This window comes from Aulonocara sp. 'chitande type north' Nkhata Bay, linkage group LG23 (assembly GCF_057382095.1).
Source record: "Aulonocara sp. 'chitande type north' Nkhata Bay isolate Kocher_YH1m ecotype deep benthic linkage group LG23, A_spYH_male_GT1.1, whole genome shotgun sequence".
In the NCBI taxonomy this organism is placed as follows: Eukaryota; Metazoa; Chordata; class Actinopteri; order Cichliformes; family Cichlidae; genus Aulonocara; species Aulonocara sp. 'chitande type north' Nkhata Bay.
Genome location: NC_141365.1, coordinates 6154227 through 6181632, shown reverse-complemented (window position 1 = coordinate 6181632; position 27406 = coordinate 6154227). Strand labels below are relative to the sequence as shown.

Sequence of the window (27406 nt, the reverse complement as noted above, 5' to 3'; positions counted from 1 at the left end):
GGAATGCAGATTTAAAGCAAGTCTGAAAGAGAGACATAGTCGAATGTATCCAGTTAGTTTATAATTCATCAGTCTTTGTATTTATTTGCATTATATTGCTGGTGGCTTTTTATTGAATACCAAGTCTATGAGTTTTGTTACATTTTGTTATGTATGTAATTTTGCATTAAATCGCTGTGTTAACTAATTACCACAACCAGTTCTCTTTGTATTGTTTCACTGTTGGCTCTTAATTTTGTAGCTTCAATTATACAGTATCATGCAAAAGTCTTGCCACTCCCGTGTCTTCATATCTGCTGTGTGTTCTTAAATATTTGAGGAAAATTGACACATGGGGAACAAAAGACAACGTGGCAGGCCTAAAAAAACATCCACAGGAGATAAAAAGGGTCTGAAAGTCACAGAAATAGGAAAGAAACCCAGCAAATAGAAAAAGAAATCAAGAAAAGTACCGTCAGATTTTGATCCACCGTGCAATGACATCTGGAAAGAGTCTGATTGGCAACGGCTTCATTTTTCAGCACAACTACTCCAAAGACACTGGCAGTGCAGTTAAAGCATACCTGGATAGAAAAACACACTGAACGGTCTCATACATGGATTGGCCTCCTGTTGTTTACAGTTCTCGTTAGACTCTGTTTCTGTCCTATATGCACGCATGTATGTTTCAATAAATTGCTGCACCTATTTCTTATTTTCCTAGAAAAATATAAAGATATGACTTTTGCACATTACTGTATATTATAAAATTCTAGAGTTTGCCATAAACAAAACAGAAAAGTAATGCATTTCCAAGCAGATAATTACCAGCTGATATCCTCCTCATTCCTTCAGTTGTGTTCCTCCTTACCAGCTGAACTCTATTTCTCTGGAAGAAGACACGATGGCACATTGATGCAATTTCTGCATTATGATTTCTAAGTGCTCTGTATCCATTACTATACATGTCTCTGTTTTCTTGGAAAAGTGCTTTGGTCTCAGTGCTCCTCATATTTTTGCTTGCGGTTGAAATTGTCCAACAAGTTTTAATATTAGTCAAAGATAACCTGACTAAATACAAAATTCATTTTTTTAAATTATGATTTCATTAATTAATAAAGAAAAGTTATCCAGATCTACTTCGTCCTGTGTTAAGTCATGAATTAACTATGATTAACCACCTTTAAAAAAAAGTTTCTCTGAACACACTGGCACTGGATTACTGGCAGACCTGTTAAATCAAGAAATAAAAGCCATTTTCCACCTGCGGAGAAAACTTGGAGCAGTGGTGAACCTTCCCAGGAGTGGCGGGCCGACCAAAATTACTCCAGGAACACGTCGACGACTCCCCCAAGAGTTCACAAAAGAGCCCAGAACAACATTAAAGAACTGCACTGTAAAATATGGTGGTGGTAGTTTGATGGTCTGGGACTGTTGTGCTGCCTTGGGACATGGAAGACTTGCTGTGGTAAATGGAACCATGAATTCTCCCGTCTACCAAAACATTCCGAAGGAGATGTTCGCCCATCGCTTCGTGATCTCAAGCTGAGGCGCACTTGGGTTCTGTAGCAGGTCAATGATCTAAAACACACCTGCAAGTCCACCTCTGAATGGCTTAAGAACGTGTGGCCTAGTCAAAGTCCTGACCTAAATCTGATTGACATGCTGTGGCATGACCTTAAAAATGCTGTAAATGCTCGAAAACCCTCTGATGTGGCTGAATTACAACAATTCTGCAAAGATGAGTGGGACAAAATTCCTCCACAATGCCATAAAAGACTGACTGCCAGTTATCGCAAATGCTTGATCGCAGCTGTTGCTGTTAAGGGTAGACCCTCAGTGATTCGGTTTAGGGAGGCAATACCCTTTCTCATGTAGGTTTGGTTTTTTTACCACTTATTAATGAAACACACCTTCTTTTAGAAACGGCAGTTTTTGTTTACATGTGTTATCTATCTGATCTGAAACATTTAAGTGTGACAAACATTCAAAAAATAGGAAATCAGCACTGTAAATGACCTTTCTGATTTCTCTGTATTGGGTTTATCTTTTGTCGTTGCAGGCAAAGGCTTCCTGCCAAAAATGTGTACTACTACCGCTGCCCTGACCACCGACGCAACTATGTCATGTCTTTTGCTTTTTGCTTTGACCGAGAGGACGACGTGTATCAGTTTGCCTACTGCTACCCCTACACCTACTCGAGACTGCAGCATTACCTGGCCAGCTTGGAGCGCAGGAACCTGCCTTACCTGCAGAGGGAACAACTGGGACTCAGTGTGGTAAGAGTTAGGAGCTGGAAAGTGCCGTGAGCAGCTGGAGGACAAAGTGTGTGAGGGGTGCTTGTGGTTATGGCTTGAGCAGAGAAGTCGAGTAGTGGTGAAAATTAGAGATGGAAGGGTTATAAGGCATCTTTTTTATGTGTGTTCAGATTAAAGAGGTCCAGATTGGTAACTCGGGTGTGCCTGCCGGTCATAACTTCAGCCTCTTGTGTTATTATTAGGATTGTTGCACTCTGAGATGACAGACTGTAAGCCTCTGGGTGTGTGTGTGTAAATGGCTGTGTGTGTAATCAGCAGAGCTCTCACCTCAGCAGTAGCAGCTAGTGTATCATAGATGCTGCCTCAAGTCTTGTCTGCTCTTATCAAATAATTGTAGGAGAAAAACTCATTAGAAATGCTTGAGAGATTACGACTTTTTCTTCTGTCCTCCAACATTTGTCAGGGAAAGCTTGCTGCAAGGGGTTACTATGAAAGTACAGGTATTTATAAGGAGCACCTGACCATGAAATGCAGAAAGGACTTTGAAAATTAGAAACCATGGCATGAAACAGCTGATAGTATGGTAAAAAAAAAAAAAAAAAGCAGCAGTAATATCTCTATAAACTAAAGATCTCTTGACCTACAATGATAATAACAGTGTGAAACTGGGTGTTTCATATTCTGATTATGGTAACATTTGTGGTAAGATCCTTCTGTGTAATTCCAGCGTTGACTTGGTGAGGTTATTCGGTGTAAAAGCTTACACTGATGTCAAAGAGAAACTTGCTGCTTTGATGTACGACTGTCAGCAATAGTGGGAAAGAGTGAGACACTTTTGGGCCGTCGTTTCAGGATATGATTAATGATTGAGTCGTGATGATTCTAAAATAGATGACATAAATCTAGTGGGTTTCTTTTAACAGACTGGCACGGTTTAATCAAGCATTTATAACTGCATATGGCTGACTAGCATCAACGTCAACATTTAGCTAATTAGCCTGTCATTACATAATACAAGTTAGCAAAGCAGCTGTTCTACTTATCCTATATTTATACTAGTGCTGTTTACACAACACAAAACTTTTTCTAAATAAAACACAATTAAATAGACGCACAGTTAACATTGTGTTAACACGGAGTCCCTGCAGTTTGCTGCTGTGATCTTTGCATTTCTTTCCCATGTCACATAACCCTCCTCGTATGTCTGTGTTTTCTTGCGTTGTTACGTAGATGCTTCACTCTGCGTAGTCAGTATCTCTTTGGTCGGTTTGCAGCGGCTCTGGGTCAGGTTATCACAAGGCGGTACGCTCGAATCATCACACAACACCTTGTGATTGCAGCTCTAAATGGAGACCCATGTTTATAGCCCATTGCTGCCATGTCTAAATATAAGGACGTTTTTCATTGTTTGGAAAAAAAAATTTTTCCCCCAAACTGGAGTCTTTCCACTATTAAGAAGTACTTTAGGTGCCTAAAGTGATGCAAACATCAAGTGACATGGAAGGTAAACATGTAGTCATGTAAATAAGAACATTTTTCTATGCAGTCCTTTGAAAAACTTACTGTTTCCGTATGAATTTAGAGGGTAAGTAGCAGCCCGGAGAAAACCTTTTCTCTCTAAAAGAAACACCACAAATTTTGGACAGGCAAGTAAACAAAAGTGGAAATACCTGGCTGTGTTGGATGAAAACCAAACACAAAACACCTCACACCAAGTGTCACACGGTGGTGGATGGGTTGTTGTGCTGCCACAGAACCTGGAGACCTTGGAGTCACTGATTCAACCATGAAATCTTCTTCTAATGTGAGGCCACTGTTACGGCTGAGAGGGCCAGGCTGTGGGTGTGGACTCAAATGCAGACACAGAGGGAGGCAAAACGGGCGTGAACACAGTGCTTTATTTACAGTGCCTAGTTAGGGGGTTGGGAAGCGCATCTGTAACCGGAAGGTCGCCGGTTCGATCCCCGGGCTCTCTGTCCTGGTTGTTGTGTCCTTGGGCAAGACACTTTACCCTACTGCCTACTGGTGTTGGCCAGAGGGGCCAACGGCGCGATATGGTAGCCTCGCCTCTGTCAGTCTGCCCCAGGGCAGCCGTGGCTACAACCGTAGCTTGCCTCCACCAGTGTGTGAATGCGAGAGTGAATGAATAGTGGTATTGTAAAGCGCTTTGGGTGCCTTGAAAAGCGCTATATAAATCCATTATTATTATTATTATTATTGTTAAATTACAGAGCAGGAAACTATGAATGCTATGAACTGTGGAAGCTATGAACTGAGAACTATGAGGCCAAACTATGAACATGAAACTCTGACTGAATGCTATGACTAGGTGCAAGATTTCATAGACGGATCCTGGGAATGGAAAAAGGGGCAGCGGCTTGGGTGGAGGTACACAGTCACTATAATGAGAAGAGACAGGCAGTCAGTGGCAGTCTAGTGAATCATAGCCGAAGGATTAGACTGTGGTGGTTAGGGCGTAGGTGTAGATACTGTAGGTTCAGTGAATGCTTAAATTGCATTGATTAGAATATACTGGACATTCAAAGCTAAGATTCAGCGCACTGTGTTAGAGGCTGGGATTTGATGAATTCATCATATATACAACCTTTGATCATCATTTATGTCCAGTTGAGAATGAATCTGTGCACTCACATATTAAATGAACTGAAATCAGTAGTGTGATCTCCAGTCTTGATATAATGAATGAGAGAACTGACAGCTGTTATTTTAATCAGCCTGTCTCAGTTGATTTAACTCTAAGTATCACAAAGTAATGTGGTAACATCTGGACTGACGAGTTTACTGTCAGCATTTTAATCGCTAGTTTAAAGGCTGTAGGCTGCAGCCATTGCTCTAACACTGTATAAATGTAACAGGCCTCAGTGCTGGTTCTAATAGTCTGAGCTGCTTCCAGCTTTATTTGTGAAGAGCACAGCAGCTTACAACACACGTAGCTAGCTCGTACAGCGGCGACGTAAAATGTTCATAAGCTAAGATGACCTTAAAATAACGGGGCTACGTGCGGTGATGCTAGCGTTAGCCATGTTAGCACGTTATCTTCAACAGGTGGTCAGACTGCGTAAACAGGCACTCAGTCAGAGGTTGCGCTGCAGGGTCCCTTCATTCTTCACATATCCGTGTCGAGCCGAGTGTAAATCCCGAGGCTGAACGGCCTTTGTACAAGCACACACGCTTCTTAGCAGGCCGAAGCTATGAGCTAGCAAAATCCAGGCAGACAACCTGTGTCTGTCCAACCAATCAGAGAGCTCCTTACATCCGGTGTGGCTAATTTGAATAGCAGCAGGATTTTTAAAATGAAGTTACAATTCAGCCTGTGCGCTTCACTGTTTTCGCTTCATTTTTAAGCGACTTGTTCTGCGAGCAAAACTGCAGGGAACAGAAAGAGGGCAGGCTTGGTAGATTTGGCTCACAGGATCAGTATTAGTATTCATAGTCATTGAGACGTTTTATGACCATATTTTTCTCTTTATGTTCTCCGGTCCTGGGTGGCAGACAGCCTAGCCCCGCCCTCTCATACCCTTTTTTCTCCTGCCATTACCTGCCCTTGTCTCTCACAGACACATATGCTACTCCACACATACAGGTCAGGGAGAAAGGGATGAGAAGGGATGAGGAGAGCTTTCTGGCTGCATCAAAGTTTAAAGACGGATTGCTGTAATTTCCAAGGCAGAGTCTATGGAAACGACAGGGACACCACAATAGCTTTAACCTTCTAATGGGTACAGTTATCTCATAAGGATGGAAATAAGAGCCAGGGCCATTTGCACTGGCATTCTTCTATCTTGCTGACTAATTTGTTTTATGTAATGTATTCCTCTGAATAAAATCTCTGCCATCCAGCCGGCACTGGGAGCGTCAGATACTGTACCAAAAAAGCAGAAAAATTGTAGTTGTCTTCTTTCTGTTCCTTCTTTTTTTTTTTTTTTTTTTTTTTTTTTTACCTCCAGCTCTTTTCATTATTAAGTGTTTACTGATTTATAAGACAGGTTGTTCTTCTTTTCTTTTCTTTTTTTTTAACCCAAATCAGGTTTCACTAAAGCAGAGTGATTTGAATTTAATGTGTAAATTACATTGAACCAGACAGAATGTATTCCAGTTGAGGTGCACTGGAAAAGACTATTTAATTAAGAGAGAAAGCGAGAGATTGAAATAGAGGGACAGAGACTGACAGAGAGATGTGGGATGAATGAAAAGGGCAAGCTTGGAGGATGTGAATATAACTTTGAGATACTCAGTTCTGAATTATTTTCACTTTCACCTAGTTTTTCGCCTGCTAATTAAGACCTTACAGTAATACTGGGATTCACCTAACTTTCCTTACTGCATATAATAGTGAATAGAAACTCCCTACACCTCCCGCGAGAAATTTCTTTACTGCACATCACCTGACATGATAAAAAAACAATCCTATCATCTTGTTTCTTTTTATCATCATTAAAAGCAAAAGAGAACGCGAACAGTTATTATCTTAACATTGGAGTCTGGAAAATCCCTTAAAGTCTCCCTAATCGACTTTAAACGGTAGATATTTACTACATGTATTTAGCTACATTGTAATAAAATATAATACAGCTTTGTTTTGGTTTTTTTGCAAGCATGTTTGTCAGAATCTCTTGTTTGTTCTTCCTTCCTACCATATCTTACATATTAGCAAAGCCGTTCAATCTTGTTTTTTTCCATCTAAGAAATACTGATAAATGTGTTCATTTTTCAGCTTCTGAGACACCAAATCATCATATATGCTTTCATTTCCTCACGCATAGATTAAAGTATTGTATCACTTCACCAGCTGGAAGCTATCAGAAAATAACACTGACTTCAAACTGTACTAAAAAAAAACAAACCCTGAGCAACAAATACACAACACGTTCAAGCTTTTATTTTGGCTACTTTATTATAGATTTAGCATGATTTCTGTCCTCTGACTCTTCTCTTCTCATATAATCTCTTACAAGAGATGTCCTTTCTCACATGTTGCTCATAGCAGTAGAAATCTGTTTGATGTCCACCGATGCATTGCATCATGGATATTTTGTCCTCACCTCTTGAAACAGCTGCAAGCACTGCAAAGAAAAAACTTTTGCAAATCTCTGATTAGAGACCCTGTGTGTAAATAACAAAGGATGTCTCTGTTATCTCCAGTCACACAGTAGTAGGAAGCTGGCTGGTTACAGACCATTTAATGTCCAGCCACATTGGACATTTATGTTCTCAGATGATCCCCACAAAGCCCGAGTTTTGGGGCTGCAGTGCTTGTAAAAATGTCTCTCTAAAGGCCAGAACTTGGTTAGCTTAGCTTTGCTTAAAAGCTGACAATGGGAGGACATAAAATCCTTTACAAGCAAATGAAAGCTCACAATTGGATCTTTGCTAAATTTGTTTAACACCAAAGTGTAAAAGCAACAATCTTATGGTTCGTAATTGTTTATTGAGACCAAGCAAACAATTGAGACTCCAGAAAATTACTGCTAGACAAGAAATAGTGTTATACTTATATCCATGTAAAGCAGCTAGGCTAAGCAAAGGCTTTATGCAACATACTGTATTAACAACACGCACACCTTGATGTGATTTGGCGCTACGTAAATCGAACTGAATTGAATATTTAATGTACAGATATCACATTGGTCTTAATCTTTTCATCTCTCAGCAGGAAAGTCTATCACTATGTTCCCAAAATATCAAACTGCTATTTCCAAGCATATTTTGTATTTTTGTTAAAACATTTCTTTTAGGTTATTTAATATCAGTTGTATATATACATTGGTGTAAAGTTATCTGGAAGGGAAATTTGTCCACAAGCAAGCTTGAAGACAGGATTGTCAAGAAAAGTCAGGCTAAGAAGCCTCATAAGGATTGGTCTGAGCGTGGTGTAGGTCCACTGCGCACAGACGTCTTCAGGAAAGGGAATAATTTTGAATTTCAAGACATTCCCGAAAAAGCACCGGGCTGATGCTCAGCCTTCTAGTTAAAAGTAAAATTTGCATTTCATTCGAAAGTCCTAGAGTCTGGAGGAAGAGTGGAGAGGCACAGAAGCCAGCGTGTTTGAAGTCCAGTGTGACGTTTCCACAGCCTGTGATGATTCAGAGTGCCATGTCATTTGCTGCTGTTGGCAGCGGCTGATCCTCTCTATTTTATCAATTCCAAATCCAAAGCTTTATGGAGATGCTCATTTCTTTTTCCAGCAGGACTTAGTGCCTGCCCACAATGCCAAAACTTGGACCAAATAGTTTGCTGACAATGTTCCTTCCGCCAATTCGCCTGACCTGAACCACCGGTCGAGAGGGAGCCGAGAGACAACCGACCCAATAATAGAGGCAAGCTAACGAATGCTATCAAAACGTCTTACCTGTATGACAAGCCTGCTACAGTGCACTGCATTCACTCAGTAATTTATCGCAAACGTCCCAGACAAATTCAGTATGCAAACTAACAACGTTTCTGTATTGTAAGTCATTTTGAGTCCCCAAAGCATCAAAACTAAAGCCACAAGTGCAATATTCCACTTCATGTATAATTAACTTTTTGATGAGATTCTAATTGTTTGAGAGCGGTATATATCAAGCATGTAGGTCTGTGTGTATAAACTGATTCATTGATTATTTGCTCAAAGTGAATTTCCCAGCATTCATTCAACACTCATGCCCTTTAAAGCCTCTACACAGACATCCATAAAAACACACACACAAAGACAAATACCAGAAGAATTTATTTTACTCCCTAGAGGAGAGGGTTTTGGATTCTTCCCATTCCTTCTCTGTCGGGCTCACGGCCCTGCATCTGCTCCTCTGGTTCTTGTCTGTCTGAGCTTTTCCTTTTGTCGACCGTCCTGACAGCATGTGAGTAAAACTCTCTCTCTTTCTCCCCCTGAGGCATCTATGTCCACGGAGACACAGAGGAAGAGACAACATGCTATTGACCTTCTACTAAAAAGCCTCTTTGAAAAGATGCCTACCATCTCCTCATTTTTTTACAGTCTTCAGGTGTCCCCCAGCCATGCTGAATTGATGGCACCTTATTTGCCCACCTTGGGTGTTTTTCTTCTTATCTCATCAGTAAGCGGTGTCTGCCCAGGAGTTGCAGAGGCAGCGTTTTCAGGTTTTTCTTGTATTGGGAGGGCAGAGCTATGACACTGTTAGTCACCTCTGACACAGCACAGCCTCCGCCTGTAGACCAGATGGGAAGAAAGTGTAAAAGAGCAACCTCGGGGTGGGAGGGGGAGAAGAGGCCGCTGACCAACATAAAGCCTCCGTGCGACTTACCAGGCCTGTCCTTGCTCACTGTTACACTGTGATTCAGCTCACATACACACATCAAGTGAAACTATTGATCTGAGAATCACAGTCCAGAGATGTCACATCCACTCAGTTCCATTTTTCTTTTTTAAATCTCACAAATCAAAGCGAGATTATGATTGATCACCTGTGCTGTGTTGATGAAAAGCTGTGGTCACTGTCAGCTGCAGTGACTTAACATTACTTAGACTGTTGTGATTGAATTTTAGACCTAATCCTGTCTGCTATCAGTGTTCAGGTACCATGTCTGGGTGTCTGCTCGGTGGGAGTGGAGTCTCACAGAGCTTTTTTCTTCTTTTTTTTTCTCATCCCCCTGCATCTGGAGCATGAGGAGTGGAGTGGAGTGGGCAGTGCAGCTATATCTGCCTGGCTGCCTCCCTCTCTCTCTCCTTATCTCTGTGTTTGTACACCGTGTGCCAAGATCCAATCAATAGCCACTCCAGCCGTGGAGAGAAGAGAAGGTCAGCAGCCACACCGGAGGAGCCGGGTTAGGCAAACTGATGGAAACACAGGAAGCAAACCACGGGCTTGGCATCATAGACTGCCACTGTGCTGATAAGAGCTCCTATTACATGGACATTTCATAATTACGTTGTGTATTTCACAAGTGATCTCGACTTCCTGTTTTAAACCTGCAGAATCTGTATTAGAAAACAATAATAAAGATATATTATGAGTAATAACTGAGCCATCAGACACAGCAGGAGCTGCACTTGTGTCTTCACTACTGAACATAGTGATTGGCGTTCATATTTTTCCAGCGAGGCTTTTTCCACACATCATACATTGTCATCAACTAATAGAACAGCACCATTGTGACAGAGTGCCAGTTTTAATTACAGTAACTAATTCATGCCAACTTTCTGTGAAAGCAGGCTCTGATATCTGAGTTCTTGACACTGGAGCTATTCTGTGAATGGCTCTGTGATTGGGTTGTAATGAAGAGAGCCCTCAAACAAGTGACTGTCTCGTTCAAAGGCCAGCCCCTGAATAGCCAATCAGGACTTCATCAGCATGATGTGGTGAGGTGAGGTGATGCAGTTTCAGTGGTTAAAGTCCAGGCTGTCTTTGTTTTGAAAGCCATCACGACACAAATAGATTTGACCATATATTAGTATGCGAGCGACACATTCTGCCGCATTCATCACGCTGTCGTTATTTTTCCCTTCTCGTTACAGTACCTACAAGTCAGACAGATGGGTCGAGAGGCAATCGGAAATATTAGCTATATTTCCCCCCAAAAATACATTTGTGGTTAGCATATATTCAAAACAGACACGAGCACTTCACCAGCCAAGCAAGCTGGCGCCACTCGAGTAAGTAAACTGCTTTTCCCCGAGCTGAGAGGTAAACAGCACAAGATAACAGACTTTTTTCCCTTTAGTGGCAGACTGTTCATGAATGCATTAGCTGTGGCCTTAACATCAAACAGGAGAAAAATGTATTTTAAAGAGGAAAATGCAAACGCAAAGGACGAGGCGTACACTTCTATCAGCGGGTGGAAATTTAATTTTCCCTATACTTTTTTCTCCCTCCACTAAGTTCTGATGAAGTCTTTCTTTTGTTTTTCTTTTTTCTTTCCCTGCCGTTAACTTTACAGGTCCTCGCGTTACCTCTTTGCCATTTCCTTTCCTTGTTTTTGCATTTGTCATAAATTGTTCTCCGTTGGCCTCGGGAAGTTTTCCGTTTTCTTCTGGCAGCAGCTATTAGATATCTGGATGAAAGAGCTAGACTCTTTATCGTCTAATAATATGTTAATCACTGCCTACAGTGGCCCGGCATCACAACTGTAGGGAAATTCCTCAAAGATGGAAAGGTCGTCGTCGTATCGTTGTGGGTTTCTTGGCAACGGCTCTTGTTTTTATTCTGCTTTTCTATTTTGCTTCATTAGCGAGTGACCCTTAATATATGAGACGCTTCTGAATATCATGTAGGCTGGCGCAAGAATCTGAGAAAAAAGCTTAAGCCCTGGCTGTCCTTTAGCCTCGGATGCTTGTCTAAGGAGGCCGATCCAGAGGGAGCAGAAGATAAGCAGGTTTATGATCTATGTCCTTATGTTATAGTGCTGTATGGCCTCATATCTTCAACCAATGGTTCCCCCAGGATACTAGATGCTTTATTACGCATCTCCACCCTTGCATCTCTTCCATCTCTCTGGTGATCAAGAACGCAGTAATGAGGGAGAGGTGCCGAGGACCATGGGGAGGATGGGGGGAGCGCACGATGCACGGCTGTTAATGTGTAGCCTGCTGTGAAAGCGAGGGCGTCTGTGTCTGCGGTGTGTTTAACTTTACAGTTTAACACAGTCCAGCAGCACTGTGTGTCGGAAAAACAGGAGGGATAAATAGATTAAAGTGTCACAGGTGAACCTTTGCGAGTTGGATGTGTGATGTTCACGCAATGCTGACCCCTTGTTGATCCTTATTATAAAGCTGGCACAAAAGCACACAGATTTCGGGTTACCAGACAGAGATAATATTTATTTTGGAAATTGGAACTTATTCACACCTTAATGGCTTAGGCCTCCGTCTCTCTTTCTCTGTTCTCTCACCCTCTTTCTCTAGCCTCCTTTGCTTTTGCATAAATAGGAATTAAGCTAATGAGAGGTGATGTCTACTGGTGTGCGGTGCACTGAAAAGGAGAATGCGGTTTGTGAAATGAAAGATGACAAATTTTTAAAGCGATTCATTGTAGTAGTCTCTCTCCTTCTCCTTCTCTTTGTCTTTTCACGTCTCCCATTTCTTGGTCTTCACAGGCAAATCTATTCCCATCCTCTCAGCTGCGTTACAGCCATCTATCTGTCCTCCTCTGCCAATGGATATTTACTCCGTCGCTTTCTAGATGACTCTCAGGATGGAGCGTTGAGCAGCGAGCGCTCACTCTGTCTCATTTGGGTGTCAGGACTCAGTTCCCCAGAGGGGACACAAAGAGGAACAAAACAGATAGCATTCAAGGCTTTTAATAAATCAGAATACACCTTTCTGACAGTGTAATTGCTTTCCATTGCCCAAATTCACCAGCAAGCAGGAAAAGGAAGGTAAAGAGGGGAGAAAACAAGAGAACAAAAAAAGACAGGGAGAGGAGAGTAACGCCGAGCGGGCTGTACAGTAGATCATTTGTTGGAGGGAAAGAATGAAAATTAATGAAAAGAGAGTTGCTCGCCCTCCAAAGGCAGCCAAGCTTGAAATTCACTTTGAGGGAAACTTAATTTGTTGTAAATGGGCAAAAAACATATTACTGCACAGCGCGAGGGGCTGCACGGTGTGTCCGTCTGCTGCGTCTGTCTGTCGGCTTGTGTTTGTGGCAGATGAGGAACGCTATGCTCTGAATAGCTCAGCTGAGAGGGGGGAAACACAGGAGCCTGTTAATAACTCCAGTAACAGCATTCTCTTTCTACATGACTGCTCTCCAGCACTCGCTTCTTGCACGTCTAAATACAACTCCAGGATGTGGAAGCGAACTTGTCAAAAGTTGCTTGCGAGGAATAAAGTTTGGCCCGCTCATATATGTCCTTCTGTGTGCGTGCGTGCATGTAAGCATGTACGCAGATGCATGCATGGTTTTGTGTTTGCTTTGCCTGGCAGGTATGAGTCACTAATTGAATCAGCTGATTCAATGGCCAAATTAATTATGTAGAGACGGCGTCTTAAAGCGACGGCGTACTGAAATCGTCGTTCTTTTCAGTGTAAGCAGAGTTTACTTGCTGAGATGTGGCATGAACAAGAAAATTCACTCTACAAAGGCTTTAAAACTGGAAGATATCCACTTGGTTTGGCTTACTCAGACTGCTGAAGCTTCATATTACCTTTTTGCTGAACTATGGGAAATTATCTTTGCATGAGCGCTGTGGATTATGTCTCCTGTCATTTACATTGAAATCGCTTCAGGAAGGGATTTTGTTGCAGCCAGAACGGACATTGTGAACAATTACAGCAACGAAAAAAATCAGATTAATGTAAATATGTGAATGGAAAATGGGGAGCTTATTCTATGAAGAGCAATTTTTAGTATTGAATTACACTTACATCAAGCATAAAAAATGGATGTGGTATTATGTAAGGGAATGCAGTCCAGCTAGGTCAAGATTAACAGCGATGAATATCCTGGATATTGGATTGGAAACAGATATTTATATGCATATAGTGGCACCTTCGTCCTGGGTTAATATCCGCCATTTGGCTGGGGCCTTTCTGTGTAAAGTTTGCATGGTCTGCGCTAGCCTTGGGACAGCCTGACGACCTATCCAGGGTGTACATAGCCCTATGTTAGCCCTATGTTAGCTGGGTCCCCCGTGACCCTAAACTGGATAAGCAGCAGAAAATAAATGGATAGCAGACAATAGCCTCCAAGAAAAAAGGAGCATCCGTGGTGAGGAAATTGGGTTGTGGATTATAAGTAGGGCTGGTTTACCTTCACATCTAAGACCTTTTTGTATATGTGAGATTTTTGGCTTCTTCTGCCTGTTAAAGTGAAGGTTTTCAGTCATTCAAAACAGCGATGGAAATACTACTGTGCAGGCTCGATATTTGCCACATGTCAGGATATTCTCACTACAATGTGATGGATGAACATGAATACTGTGCAACTTTTAGCAACAAACTAGTTTTAAATTGTATTTTTAGGCACTTTGTTACTAGCAGTCTGTCACAAAAATGCATAATTTGTTCCCATTTTTTGTTGACTCTACTAAAATGTCAAATATAACGCAGTTTGACAGGCATGAAATATGATTTTGCATCAACAGGGGATTCCCAAAGAGTTGTTGACCAAAAAAAGCACGATGTGCAGTGTGTACTTAAAAATTTGACAATACTGGACAAGTGGAGGAGAAAAGAAGAAATTGGAGTCTCTGTCAATGTGATTTTCTTAAAAAATGAATAAATAAATAAAAAATCCAGCAAAGACCTGATGCAGGACACGAGAGCTGCATCAGACCCTTCAGTGGATAATCTACTATTGGCTAAGTGTCATCAGAAATTATCTCAGTTGAAGGGTGGCTGTCAAGAAGCCATTCTTAAGGAAGGCAGACAAAAGCCTGAGGTGTGCCAAATTACACAAATCAGTGGCAACAGGTTTTCAGGATGGATCTGAAAATTTTGACTCGGATTATCTTCAATATTTACAGAGGTGGTGAGGAGAGAAGTACAACAGTGAGTGTTGTGGTGTTCGGGATCTTGCAAAATTGGTTAATTATCAAGTGTCAGATCTGTCAGATTTTGATCCACTGTGTAATAGCACCTGGAAAGTGTGTGATTCCTGTCCACTACCTAAACTTACCGTAGAGCAGGGGTCTTGAACTCCAGTCCTCGAGGGCCGAAGTCCTGAAACCATGTGTCCCTGGTGCAACACACCTGAACAAAACTAGTAGGTCATTAGCAAGAATATAGAACCTGACTGCATGCTGAAGTGGCAACCCCTAACCCTACTCAAGTAAATGTATGTAATACAAGTGTTTGGAAAAATATACTTCTAAAAGTACATTTATTGCACCATGTTCATTCACTCATGAGCTGCTGTGACAGCAGCAGGGACACATGGAAAAGTTTCAGGACACCGGCCCTCGAGGACTGGAGTTCGAGACCCCTACCTTAGAGACTTGAAGAATGAATTTTGACTTTCAACCTCCTTAGGATTGTGCAAACTCTGTTTTTGCCTGATATACTGTATTTCCATTTATATTTGCAGCTTTTTCCAATATCCCCAGCAAATTATAAACAACTAAGGGTGGCTTTCACAGTACTGTGTGTTCCTGGGGAATTAATTTCTTATGTTGTTTCCTATGTATGAGAGTGGTGGCATTAGTATCACTTAATGTGACTCCATATAGTTCATATGTACCAGATTTGATTTTATTGAACTCCCTTTCGACGCAGACACGTAACTTCTGTTATCTTTCAGCACTGTGATCCATTTGGACTTCCTCGTGTGCTGTTTGTTTGTTTAATAGCAGCAAGGGCAAACAGAACTGTTCAAACAATTTAAGTGTAGTGTAGGCAGCATGTGAGGTGGAAGGTATGATGTTGAATCTCTGTTTGTTGGTAATTAAACAGCAGCAGGTGGTGAAGAGGCTGTGGCAAACTTTTATTTCATCTTTTTGCTTTTTAATGTTGGCAGAGTCAGTGGAATCCAAATTGGATTCAACAAATGAAAGTGATTTAAAGTGTGTTCCTGTTCATTTTTATTGTTTATGATGTTGCCAGTATATGCTGAATGAATATGCAGCATTTTTGTGCTGGCACGGTGATTGTCGTGCTTTGGAGCCTGATCGTTGTTGAAAACACCTACTTGATTTTCACCATTATTAAAACTTCAAAGAATGAGTTTCTGCAAAATACTGTAGCCCACAATCTGTTTGTTGCATCCATGCTAGTTAGTATTTTTGCTGTATTAGGCTATTTTTAAGTCTTAGACTCGGATGATTCAGTGTTTAGTGATAAGCTGGAGCCAAAGCTGAGCATAACTGACAGGTCATGGTTAAACTACACAATTGCAGACTTTCTGGGGTTTTATCCTTGCCTCCAGTTATAGACCTCACAATTCAACACTGTGTGGCTGTTAAGAATTGTGTATGAAGCAGATCAGATGTCACATATTATCAAACTGTTGACCTAAGCCTGTACTATAAGCTCTGAGCTTCCATTTCCCCAGCGTTCGTACAGCACAGGCCCTCAAGTGGATGAAAGGGTATGAATGCTTTATGTTCTTACAAGTCAAGTGTGTACCACAAGTCCTCAATCTCCGTGTGCAGCACTCAGTGATGTACTCTATGGAGCCTGGAAGAGTCAACATTTAGATGCTGTTAAGTATATTGGCTACACGGCTTGGTTACAGCACTTGGGTACTAGACGTTTAATTACACTCCAGGCAGGAAATGGCAATATGCTGAATATTTTTAGGAGAAATCAGATTTTTCATGTGGAATGTGAAACCCTCTCCAGCCCATTGGCCTCTCATCTCTCCCCGGGCAAGGGCTCTGGCTCTTCACCCTCCCCCAGGCTCAGCCCCTCTTGGGCCTGGAGACCCCCGATAACAAACAGCTCTAGCCAAGCCACTGGCCTCCCCCTCATCTACAGAGGCATTTAGTCACCACAAACAAACACCTTGCTCTCATTCCAGACAGGTCCTTTTCCTTCCCCTCTTCTTTGCCATACCACTCGCCACAAAATACATTTTCTCTTTCAGACTGTCCTTTTTTTTTTTTAACCTGAAGTGAGAAGGAGAAAAAAATGAAGGAAGTGATAGGTCCCATTTTTCCTCCACTTTTCTATTCTCTCTCGCCTCTCGTGTTTTTGCTCCCCCACTGCAGCATGGCCACAGCCTGTGTGTGTGTGTGTGTATTTCTCCCCCATGGTTGAGTGTCAGCCTAAGTGCGAGAGAGATGGATGCCAGAGTCCCTTTCTCTCTCCTAAGGTGCCATGTGTCCCCTCTCTCTTCTGCCGGGCTCGTCTGCACCTGCATATTATGATATAGTGCCTCTGTTCAGCCAGTCGATTGCCTTTAACAGGACTGGGGCTCACTGGCCAAATTGAAAGGGATTGCAGCCTCCTTTTCATCAGAGTCACAGGAGAGCAGGGTGCTGGGTCTACGGGGCACAAGGGGGCATGGAGGAGTTATCCAGGGTCTCTTTTTTCTCTTGCACCCACTGTCACAAAACATTCTCCCTCCTTCCTTCTCTCTGTTTTTCTGTCTCGTTGTGTGATGCCATCTGATGTCTGTGGAAACATTTTATGGGAAATGAGTATTCTGTTTCCCATCAATCCATTTCTCCATTTCTATACAAGGAGTTCGTATTGATAGCGAGGAGGGGGGAAGAAAATCAACAATAGTCTCAGAGAAAAATGTCTTCATTTTCCATTTGTTTGCCTCATACTTTAGAGACATGTCATATACGTGTGTCTTCTCTTTTCAAGTTTGCCTTTTCAAATCTTTTGTGGAAGACAGAGCTTGAAAGGACCCATCTCTCTAATGAAAAAAAAAATCTTACTGTGCTTTAATGAGTAAGCAACACTTATACATACTTTCAGCTTGTTATGTCTGTGGAGCGGCAGGCAGACAAGCCAAAACAAGTCAGTGAAAGAATACTTGAGAAACTAATTCCACTACATTAGTAATGATATTGATTAAATGCTAATTGTGTCAAAAGGAATGAACTGTATCCCACTGATACCATTGAGGCGCTGTTCATTAGTCCCAAAAGAATCAATAAGTCAAGTAAAGTTCCCAGTGATGTTTTCTTCAGCTCGGTGCATTATGCATATGCTCAGTTTTGCAAACTTTTCATTAATATAAAAGTGTTTTGTCAGTTTAATTACGCTCCATAATTTTGGTTATTATTTCCCTTTCTTATGTAGCTTTGTCCTGTTACAACCTGCTGCTAATATGGCTCAGTGTTAGTGATGTGCGATACCACTGATTTCCTTTCCGATCCGATACCAAGTAAAATTCGATACCGATACTTTGTACAAAAACGTATTTTATTTATTGTATCTTTTATTGTATCTCAAATTATAGCGTCATAATGATTACAGGACATCAGATTACTTGTTCTTATCACTTAATGATGCAGAATTCATCATATAGAAATAAAAAACCTGAAGTTGTGCGCTATTTGAACACCTTGCCTGCCTGCAGCACTAAAGGACTCCGTGAGAGACGTCTGTCTCGCCCTAGCAGCACCTGTCCATATCCACTCTTCTTCTTCAGTTCGCCTCAACATACGCTTGTCATATTCTCTGATATGATTTACTCTGAGGTGTTTGACAAATTTGTGGTGTTGCCACAACACCTCACTTTCTTGCCACATGTATCGCAAACCACGTCTCGGCTGTTTGTGGATTTAAAATACGTCCCTACGCTCAGCCATTGTTTTGAGTGCGCACGCCAAGGGGCTGCGACACATTTATACAGCCATATTTCGCACATGACTATGAAAGGCGGAAGAGGAAGTAGTTCCTTCCAATGTAGACAATCCGAATGATATAGTTTCTTTCCACTGTGTTCTTGTTAATGATAAACTACAAATTTACCCTAAATTACTAAAATATCGATATTTTAATGTGAGAATCAATTCTAGAACATAAATGACTGGTATCGAAGGAATCGATATTTCAATATCAATCCGCACATCACTACTCAGTGTCACTTTCACCTAATCAAATCAGTTTCGTCTAAATTGATCTGATTAAATTAGCGTCACAGTTGCTCGTTCCTTTCGGCTTTAAAAGTTAGCTGTAGCCAGAATCACGTTTTTGCATCAACATAATCTATCGTTTCTGTCTCATCGTTTGAAGTTTTCCCCAGCCCAGTTGTCCATTACGAAGGACAGAAAATGAATGCATTCAACACACTGCTTTGGATAATAGATTGACAATATATCCAGACAGATTACCGGTGCCAGTTACACAGATTTCTCCCTGCATGCTAAGTTTCAAGGGAAAGACTTGACTACGGTGACTGATGGCTTCAAATAGCAGCGGATGTGTGCATGAGTGATGGAGAGAAGACTTGTTTCCCCCTTCCTCGCATCCCCACCCTTTTCCCCGTCTTTGCTTGGTTGCTGTGGAAACGAGCGGGCAGATTTGAGGCTCCTGTCACCTATTGTTCCGGTAAAGTTGCTAAACTTTAGTACCCACATGACAATCTCGCAGGGACGTGTGAGAGCACGCAAAAGAAAGGTTGCGCGCACGCACAGCCACGCTCACAGGAACTCACGCTTTCAAATCAAGACCTACACTTGTACACCGGGCAGACACACTCACTGGTCTTGAGAGAAATCTGCTATCTATTTAGTGTATTGACCTCAGGGTTGAGTTGTTTCTCTCTATTGACTTTCAGAATGGTTACGGAAAAAGAAGGACCAGGCTGGGAGAGGACAATAGAGAGGACACCTTAAAAGGAGTACCTTTTTTTTCTGCTTGGTGTGTGTTTGATAGAGATTCCCAATAGTATGCTATTGTGGAGCTGTCAAGCAGCCTCCCCATGAATGCAGAGTGACGTTCAAGAGGTACATAACGCCTTGTCTGGGGCTCCTTCAATGTCCATCTTCTTTCATTCATGGATCAATAGTTGTCTTTATTTTGGATTCCTTCTTCTTCTTCTCTCTCTTCCTCCCTCCATTCATCTTTGACAGAGCAGCCCTAAATGTCTGCTTTAACTAGCTGCTCACAGCCCTCCTCAAAACACATTTACATACACATCAATCACGCTGTCAAAGGTAAAGGCATGACGCCGTGTAAAAACCAGAATTGGATTATGGCCTTGTCTCATCTCTGACACTGACTGCTTGGCTGGCTGGCTGACTAGACTGCTGATGTGCAAGTTAAGCAGCCTGAATTGTTATTGTCTGGTGGTTTTCCCATAGTGCTTAGTGTTTACTGCGTGCATGTTTCAGTGGACTGAACGAGAACTACAACACCGAAAGAAGTATCTATATCTCTCTTGCCTTTACATACATGTATTTAACTTTGCTTTTAAAGCTAGTTCTCCAGCATCATCGGAGAAACATAACTTTTCACTTACATAAGGAGGTGATTGGCATGAGTGGAAATTTATGAATAAATCTGATCGACCAATACCTGTGCCTTGCTCCTCGGCTGAATTAATGCTATGCCACTGGATAGCTGAAGTTGTGCAGACTGTCTAAATATTAGCAATAACTCAGTGTTGCCTGATATCTTAGCACTAGCATAGATCAAATCAAATCAAAATCAAATCAAATCACTTTTATTGTCACATCACATGTGCAGGTACATTGCTACAGTACATGTGAGTGAAATTCTTGTGTGCGAGCTTCACAAGCAACAGAGTTGTGCAAAATACAATAACGTAAAACAAGCAAAATATAAGAATGGCTAAATCTGAAACTAATAAATATATGTACAATATATATATATATGCATACAGTATATGCATTTCTGGATGTGTATACTAAATATGTTTTTCTGCGTGTGTGTGTGTGTGTGTGTGTGTGTGTGTGTGTGTGTGTGTGTGTGTGTGTATACATATTTTACAAATTAAATAGATTAAACAATAAAATAAAATATATAAAAATATACAGAGTTGAGACATGTGCAAAACAGTGGCATTACTGTACAGTATGGAGTGCATAATGTTAAAGTTCCAGTAGTGAAGCTGAGGTGTCTATGAAGTGTTCAGCAGTCTGATGGCCTGGTGGAAGAAGCTGTCTCTCAGTCTGCTGGTACGGGACCGGATGCTGCAGAACCTCCTTCCTGAGGGAAGTAGTCTGAACAGTTTATGGCTGGGGTGACTGGAGTCCTTGATGATCCTCCCCGCTTTCCTCAGGCACCGCTTCCTGTAGATGTCTTGGAGGGAGGGAAGTTCACCTCCAATTATCCGTTCAGAGCACCGCACTACTCTCTGGAGAGCTTTGTGGTTGTAAGCGGTGCTGTTGCCGTACCAGGTGGTGATGCATCCAGTGAGGATGCTCTCAATGGCACAGCGATAGAATAAATAGAATAGATTATTAAGTACCTCTTAATAATAACACAAATCAGCGAATCATGTGGCAGCAACTAAAAAAAATGTAGGCGTGGTCAAGACGAGCCGCTGAAGTCCAAACTGAGGATCAGAGTGAGAAAGAAAGCTGATTTAAGTGACTTTGAACATTGGGCGTAGTTGTTGGTGCCAGACGAGCTGGTCTGCTTTCAGAATCTGCTGATATACTTGGATTTTCCCACACAACGATATTTGGGGTTTAACCTCCTAAGACCCGAACTCTTCCACGGCATGCATTTTTAAATTCTCTTTAATATTTGGTCACATTGGGGCCCGATGAATGTAAAAACAAAGAATTACCAGATTTTTTTTTACCTTATTTTTGTTTTTAAGAAAAATGAGAGCCACATATGAGGATATTCGTTTAAAATTTCGATAGAACAGTAGCAGTATAATGTCCTCATAAGTGGATATCAGGCTCTTGTAGAGCAAAATTCAGTATTTTGGTCTATAATAACCCAAAATGTGATGTCCACATACAGTGGGGCAAAAAAGTATTTAGTCAGCCACCGATTGTGCAAGTTCCCCCACCTAAAATGATGACACAGGTCAGTAATTTGCACCAGAGGTACACTTCAACTGTGAGAGACAGAATGTGAAAAAAAAATCCATGAATCCACATGGTAGGATTTGTAAAGAATTTATTCGTAAATTAGGGTGGAAAATAAGTATTTGGTCACCTCAAACAAGGAAAATCTCTGGCTCTCACAGACCTGTAACGTCTTCTGTAAGAAGCTTTTCTGTCCCCCACTCGTTACCTGTATGAATGGCACCTGTTTGAACTCATCATCTGTATAAAAGACACCTGTCCACAGCCTCAAACAGTCAGACTCCAAACTCCGCCATGGCCAAGACCAAAGAGCTTTCGAAGGACACCAGGAAAAGTATTGTAGCCCTGCACCAGACTGGGAAGAGTGAATCTACAATAGGCAAGCAGCTTGGTGTGAAAAAATCAACTGTGGGAGCAATCATCAGAAAATGGAAGACATACAAGACCACTGATAATCTCCCTCGATCTGGGGCTCCACGCAAGATCTCATCCTGTGGGGTCAAAATGATCATGAGAACGGTGAGCAAAGATCCCAGAACCACACGGGGGGACCTGGTGAATGACCTGCAGAGAGCTGGGACCAAAGTAACAAAGGTCACCATCAGTAACACACTACAACGGCAGGGAATCAAATCCCGCAGTGCCAGACGTGTTCCGCTGCTGAAGCCAGTGCATGTCCAGGCCCGTCTGAAGTTTGCCAGAGAGCACATGGATGATACAGCAGAGGATTGGGAGAATGTCATGTGGTCAGATGAAACCAAAGTAGAACTTTTTGGTATAAACTCAACTCGTCGTGTTTGGAGGAAGAAGAATACTGAGTTGCATCCCAAGAACACCATACCTACTGTGAAGCATGGGGGTGGAAACATCATGCTATGGGGCTGTTTTTCTGCCAAGGGGACAGGACGACTGATCCGTGTTAAGGACAGAATGAATGGGGCCATGTATCGTGAGATTTTGAGCCAAAACCTCCTTCCATCAGTGAGAACTTTGAAGATGAAACGAGGCTGGGTCTTCCAACATGACAATGATCCAAAACACACCGCCCGGGCAACAAAGGAGTGGCTCCGTAAGAAGCATTTGAAAGTCCTGGAGTGGCCTAGCCAGTCTCCAGACCTCAACCCCATAGAAAATCTGTGGCGGGAGTTGAAAGTCCGTGTTGCTCGGCGACAGCCCCAAAACATCACTGCTCTCGAGAAGATCTGCATGGAGGAATGGGCCAAAATACCAGCTACTGTGTGTGCAAACCTGGTAAAGACCTATAGTAAACGTTTGACCTCTGTTATTGCCAACAAAGGTTATGTTACAAAGTATTGAGTTGTATTTTTGTTATTGACCAAATACTTATTTTCCACCCTGATTTACGAATAAATTCTTTACAAATCCTACCATGTGGATTCATGGATTTTTTTTTTTTCACATTCTGTCTCTCACAGTTGAAGTGTACCTCTGGTGCAAATTACTGACCTCTGTCATCATTTTAGGTGGGGGAACTTGCACAATCGGTGGCTGACTAAATACTTTTTTGCCCCACTGTATGTGGACGCCAGGTCCTAGGAGGTTAAAGAGAATGGTCTACCAAACAGGAAATATCCACTAAGTGGGAGTTTTCTGAGCAGTGGATATGCCAGTGTTGATGCCAGAGATCAGAGGAGAATAGCGAGACTGCTTCAAGGTGACAGGAAAGCAAGAGTAAAACAAATAGCCATATGTTACTATAGAGGTAAGCAGAAGAGCATCTCTGAATCCCTTCAAGCAGATGAATTACGCAGCAGAAGACCGGTGACAGGTGCCACTCCTGGCAGCTAACAGCAGGCATTGAGGCTATACTTTCCACGTATTCACCAAAATTAGACAATAAAAAACCAGAAAATGTTGCTTGTTTTGATGAGTCTCAATGTTTGCTTCAACATTCAGATGGTAAAGTCAGAATTTAGTGAACGTAACTTGAAAGCATGAATTCATCCTGCCTTCTGTGAAGAGTTCAGGCTGGTTTCTTTGCACACTTCGGGCTTCTTACTGCCAAATGAGCATCGTTTAAATGCCACAGTCCATCCTTTTTTGACCACAGTGTGCTGCCAGCAGGATAACACTCAGTGTCACAAAGCTCAAGTCATTTCAAACTGGTTTTCTGAAATGACAAATCTGCAGCAACTGTGTGATGCTGTCACATCAATACGGACCAAAATCTCTGAGCAGTTTCCAGCACCTTGTTGAATATGTGCCCTGACAAATTAAGGCAGTTCTAAGGAAATAAGTACTGCCGAGGTATACCTAATAAAGTGCCCAGCGAGTGTATATTAGGGTTTGGATTGCATTTAGACATTAAAAAAAAACATGTTTAACTGTGAAAGGGTTGGGGTCTGAGTTAAAGAAACGACTCGACAAAAGGTCAGTGTGATAAGAAGCATTTTTGATGTTTTGATGTTGGTAGGAAGCGGGGAAACAAACAAGCATATCAAAGTCACACAGTTTCAGCTAACTATCCACTCAGTCCTCATCCCTAAAAGCTTTTGCAGCTAATAGCAGTACTCACATTGTTTTTCAGAGACAACAGTCATAATTCACACAGCCACAAGAGTGAAGAACTTTATTTATATAACTGCTGCTGTTTTTTTCCCCACATGAAAACGCTTTGCCACAACCAGACATTACAACAGACCCACAGCACATCAGTCAAAAATATAAAAGTACCAATTAACCTAGTAGCATGTGGTCCACTGAAAATCTTTAATAAAAAAATGTAAAAGTCTTCTGAAGTAAGTTCAAAACGTTCAAGCCTGAGGTTAAGGGCAACGAATGTGAGGAGAAGAAGGGATGGGCTGATGCAGAAAGCCCTCTGTGGCCGAAGCTCAGAGACAGCAACATGTATCACCAGGCTCATCATCACGGCTCATTTGAGTGTTTGATCCTAGCAAAGGCACTCACTCCTTGATGCAGAGTTCATATCACCCAAGGGTGGCGCCTCCGCAGTTTATATTGGCAAACACAGTATGTCGAGAAAGAAGAAGTTCAACCCCTGAGGTATTACCATCTGCTGGTATAGCCCCCTTATTCCCGCTTTCATATGCTGGTAATTAAGAAAAACTACACTGTACTGTAAATGCTATTTTTGCAATAAGTGTGAGCGGGTTGAAAGACTTCACAGGAGCTTCAGCTTGTTAATTAGAGTATATTTATGGCAATTTAAGGTGCTTGGAAGAGACTAACAGAAAGAATTCTTAATGTCTGACCCTGAGAAATTTATCATCACTCCCGCTACTGTGAATACCAACACCATCGCCCGTCCAACCGTGTCTTAAGCTGTTGCTGTTTAATGTGAGCAAATTCTCCGTGTTCTCATTCTGAAAGCAAGTTCATTCACAAGTGGACGCTAGCTATGTATGGTGTCATATAAGGTTGGCAGATTTTTCACCATTGTGACGGTTAAATGTGATGATCTGCCCTGTTTTCACTCTCTTCCCTGCTACTGTCTCATGGCGGGGAGTTTGACCACAAATATTTCACTATCCAATTACCAGGTGAAATTGGCTGTTTAATTTTACAGCCTCAATGAAGGCGCTCTATCAGAGTGATGGCTATTCAGTTAGCCCCCTAACACTACCCCCGGCAGCCTGCTCATCTGAGAAAATGCTCTGTGTGTCTGTGTGTGTACGTCTCTCTGTATTTTCGTAGGTGTGTGTTCGTAATGTGCGCAGGGGAGAGAAAAAAAAAGCGCCAAAGAAGTATAATCAAGCAAGGTGATGATAACTTTGGCGTTGTCACAGTGATCCATTGTCTTGCCTCCTTCAGTAATGAGCTGGAAAAAAAGGACAGAGGAAAGGGGAAAAGCAAGAGGAAAGGCTCAGAGTGACTATTAGATTGTGGAGGAAAAAAATGATTGTACTTCAGTAAACATAAGTAACAAAAGAAGTTACTATCTGAAATCACGCATCAGCATGCGCCTGTCTGTCCGTGATCTAACTTTAAATCGGTGGACTGGAAAATTTCTACAACTTTGAGCAATTCAATTTTATTTATACAGCGCCAAATCACAACAACAGTCACGTCAAGGCGCCTTTTATTGTAAGGTAGACCCTACAATAATACATACAGAGAAAAACCCAACAATCACATGACCTCCTATGAGCAAGCACTTTGGCGACAGTGGGAAGGAAAAACTCCCTTTTAACAGCAACAAAACTCCGGCAGAACCAGGCTCAGGGAGGGGCGGGGCCATCTGCTGCAACCGGTTGGTATGAGAGAATTTTATTGCATCATGGGAATCCCCCAGCAGCCTGCACCTATTGCAGCATAACTAAGGGAGTATCTAGGGTCACCTGGTCCAGCCCTAACTATATGCTTTAGCAAAAAGGAAAGTTTTAAGCCTAATCTTAAAAGTAGAGATAGTGTCTGTCTCCTGAATCCAAACTGGAAGCTGGTTCCACAGAAGAGGGGCCTGAAAACTGAAGGCTCTGCCTCCCATTCTACTTTTAAATACTCTAGGAACAACAAGTAGGCCTGCAGTGCGAGAGCGAAGTGCTCTAATAGGGTGATATGGTACTACAAGGTCATTAAGATAAGATGGGGCCTGATTATTTAAGACCTTGTATGTGAGGAGCAGGATTTTGAATTCAATTCTGGATTTAACAGGAAGCCAAAACAGGAGAAATCTGCTCTCTCTTTCTAGTCCCTGTCAGTACTCTTGCTGCAGCATTTTGAATTAACTGAAGGCTTTTCAGCGAGTTTTTAGGACATCCTGATAATAATTAATTACAGTAGTCCAGCCTAGAAGTAAGAAGTGCATGAACTAATGTTTCAGCGCATGAAAATCAAAACTCATATGTTATTTGAATTTGTTAAATCACCTTTTATAGGTAGTGTCCTTAGTGCTCCTGTTATTTTTAGATCTCCCAGTGAAAGTACCATCATAAATACTTGGACTTCTTTACTAAGTCGAAGCAGAAATCTTCCAACTTGTGTTCCACGTTAGGGGAATGGATAAAGTTGTAGGATGAGCAAAGGTTATGTTTTGGCCAAAAAAGACAAGCCCGCTCCTGGTTATGCTCCTGCACTGATATGCTGCATTTGAACCCCCTCACATAAATGCTGGTTCACTTTCACACTACCGCAAAGTTCACTTTCACACTAAAGGTTCAAAGACATCTAAACGGTCCATAATGAAATGTATGCAAGCAGTGAGAATGGGAAGCTGTCCAGAGGTCCACGAGGTCACAGTTTTTAAGGGAAAACTGGCCAAATTCAAATCAGGCCCATTCATCCATTTATTAGCTTTTTCCTGCTCATCTGGCTCAAAGCTGCCCAGACTTTACTTCCCCCTATGACTGCCACCTGCTCTTCTGGGGGAAACCTTCCCAGGCTAACCAAGAAACATAATTTCTCTATCACCTCCTGGTCCTGTCCCAGGCTCTCTCTGCACTTAGAAAAGCTCAAAACAGGTCAGGTATGAGGCGTCCTGGAGGCATCACATTTAGATGTCTGAACCAGGTCAATTGGCTCGTTTGAGTGTGAAACAGCAGTTAGTCCATGCCTTAGGCTGGGCCCAGACTCCTTTAGAGGAAGCCCACTTCTATCAAAGATGTAGCATAATAATACAAATGGAAATTCATGTATGCAGAATGATATTTATTTATTTTTTTAATTGTAAGAATATTAAATAGCCACTCTAGTTTAAAAAATATGATTTTTGGGACAGTTATTTCAAGATTCTAGTGTTATTCTTATAAAAATAACTGAATAGCAAGTAGCTCTAGTGTGCAGGTAATTCACTGTTGCACTGATCTGTGTCT

The 27406-nt window shown here is 41.8% G+C and overlaps 1 protein-coding gene across 2 annotated transcripts in view; it reads left to right on the top strand.

Moving 5' to 3' along the window:
- Window positions 1-27406, top strand: part of agbl4 (AGBL carboxypeptidase 4) — a 352436-nt gene that overhangs the window by 198514 nt on the left and 126516 nt on the right. For both annotated transcript variants that reach the window (XM_086281543.1, XM_086281544.1), the window contains one exon: window positions 2042-2258. In XM_086281543.1, coding sequence (XP_086137669.1) covers window positions 2042-2258 — 217 coding nt within the window. The remainder of the gene's footprint in view (window positions 1-2041; window positions 2259-27406) is intronic.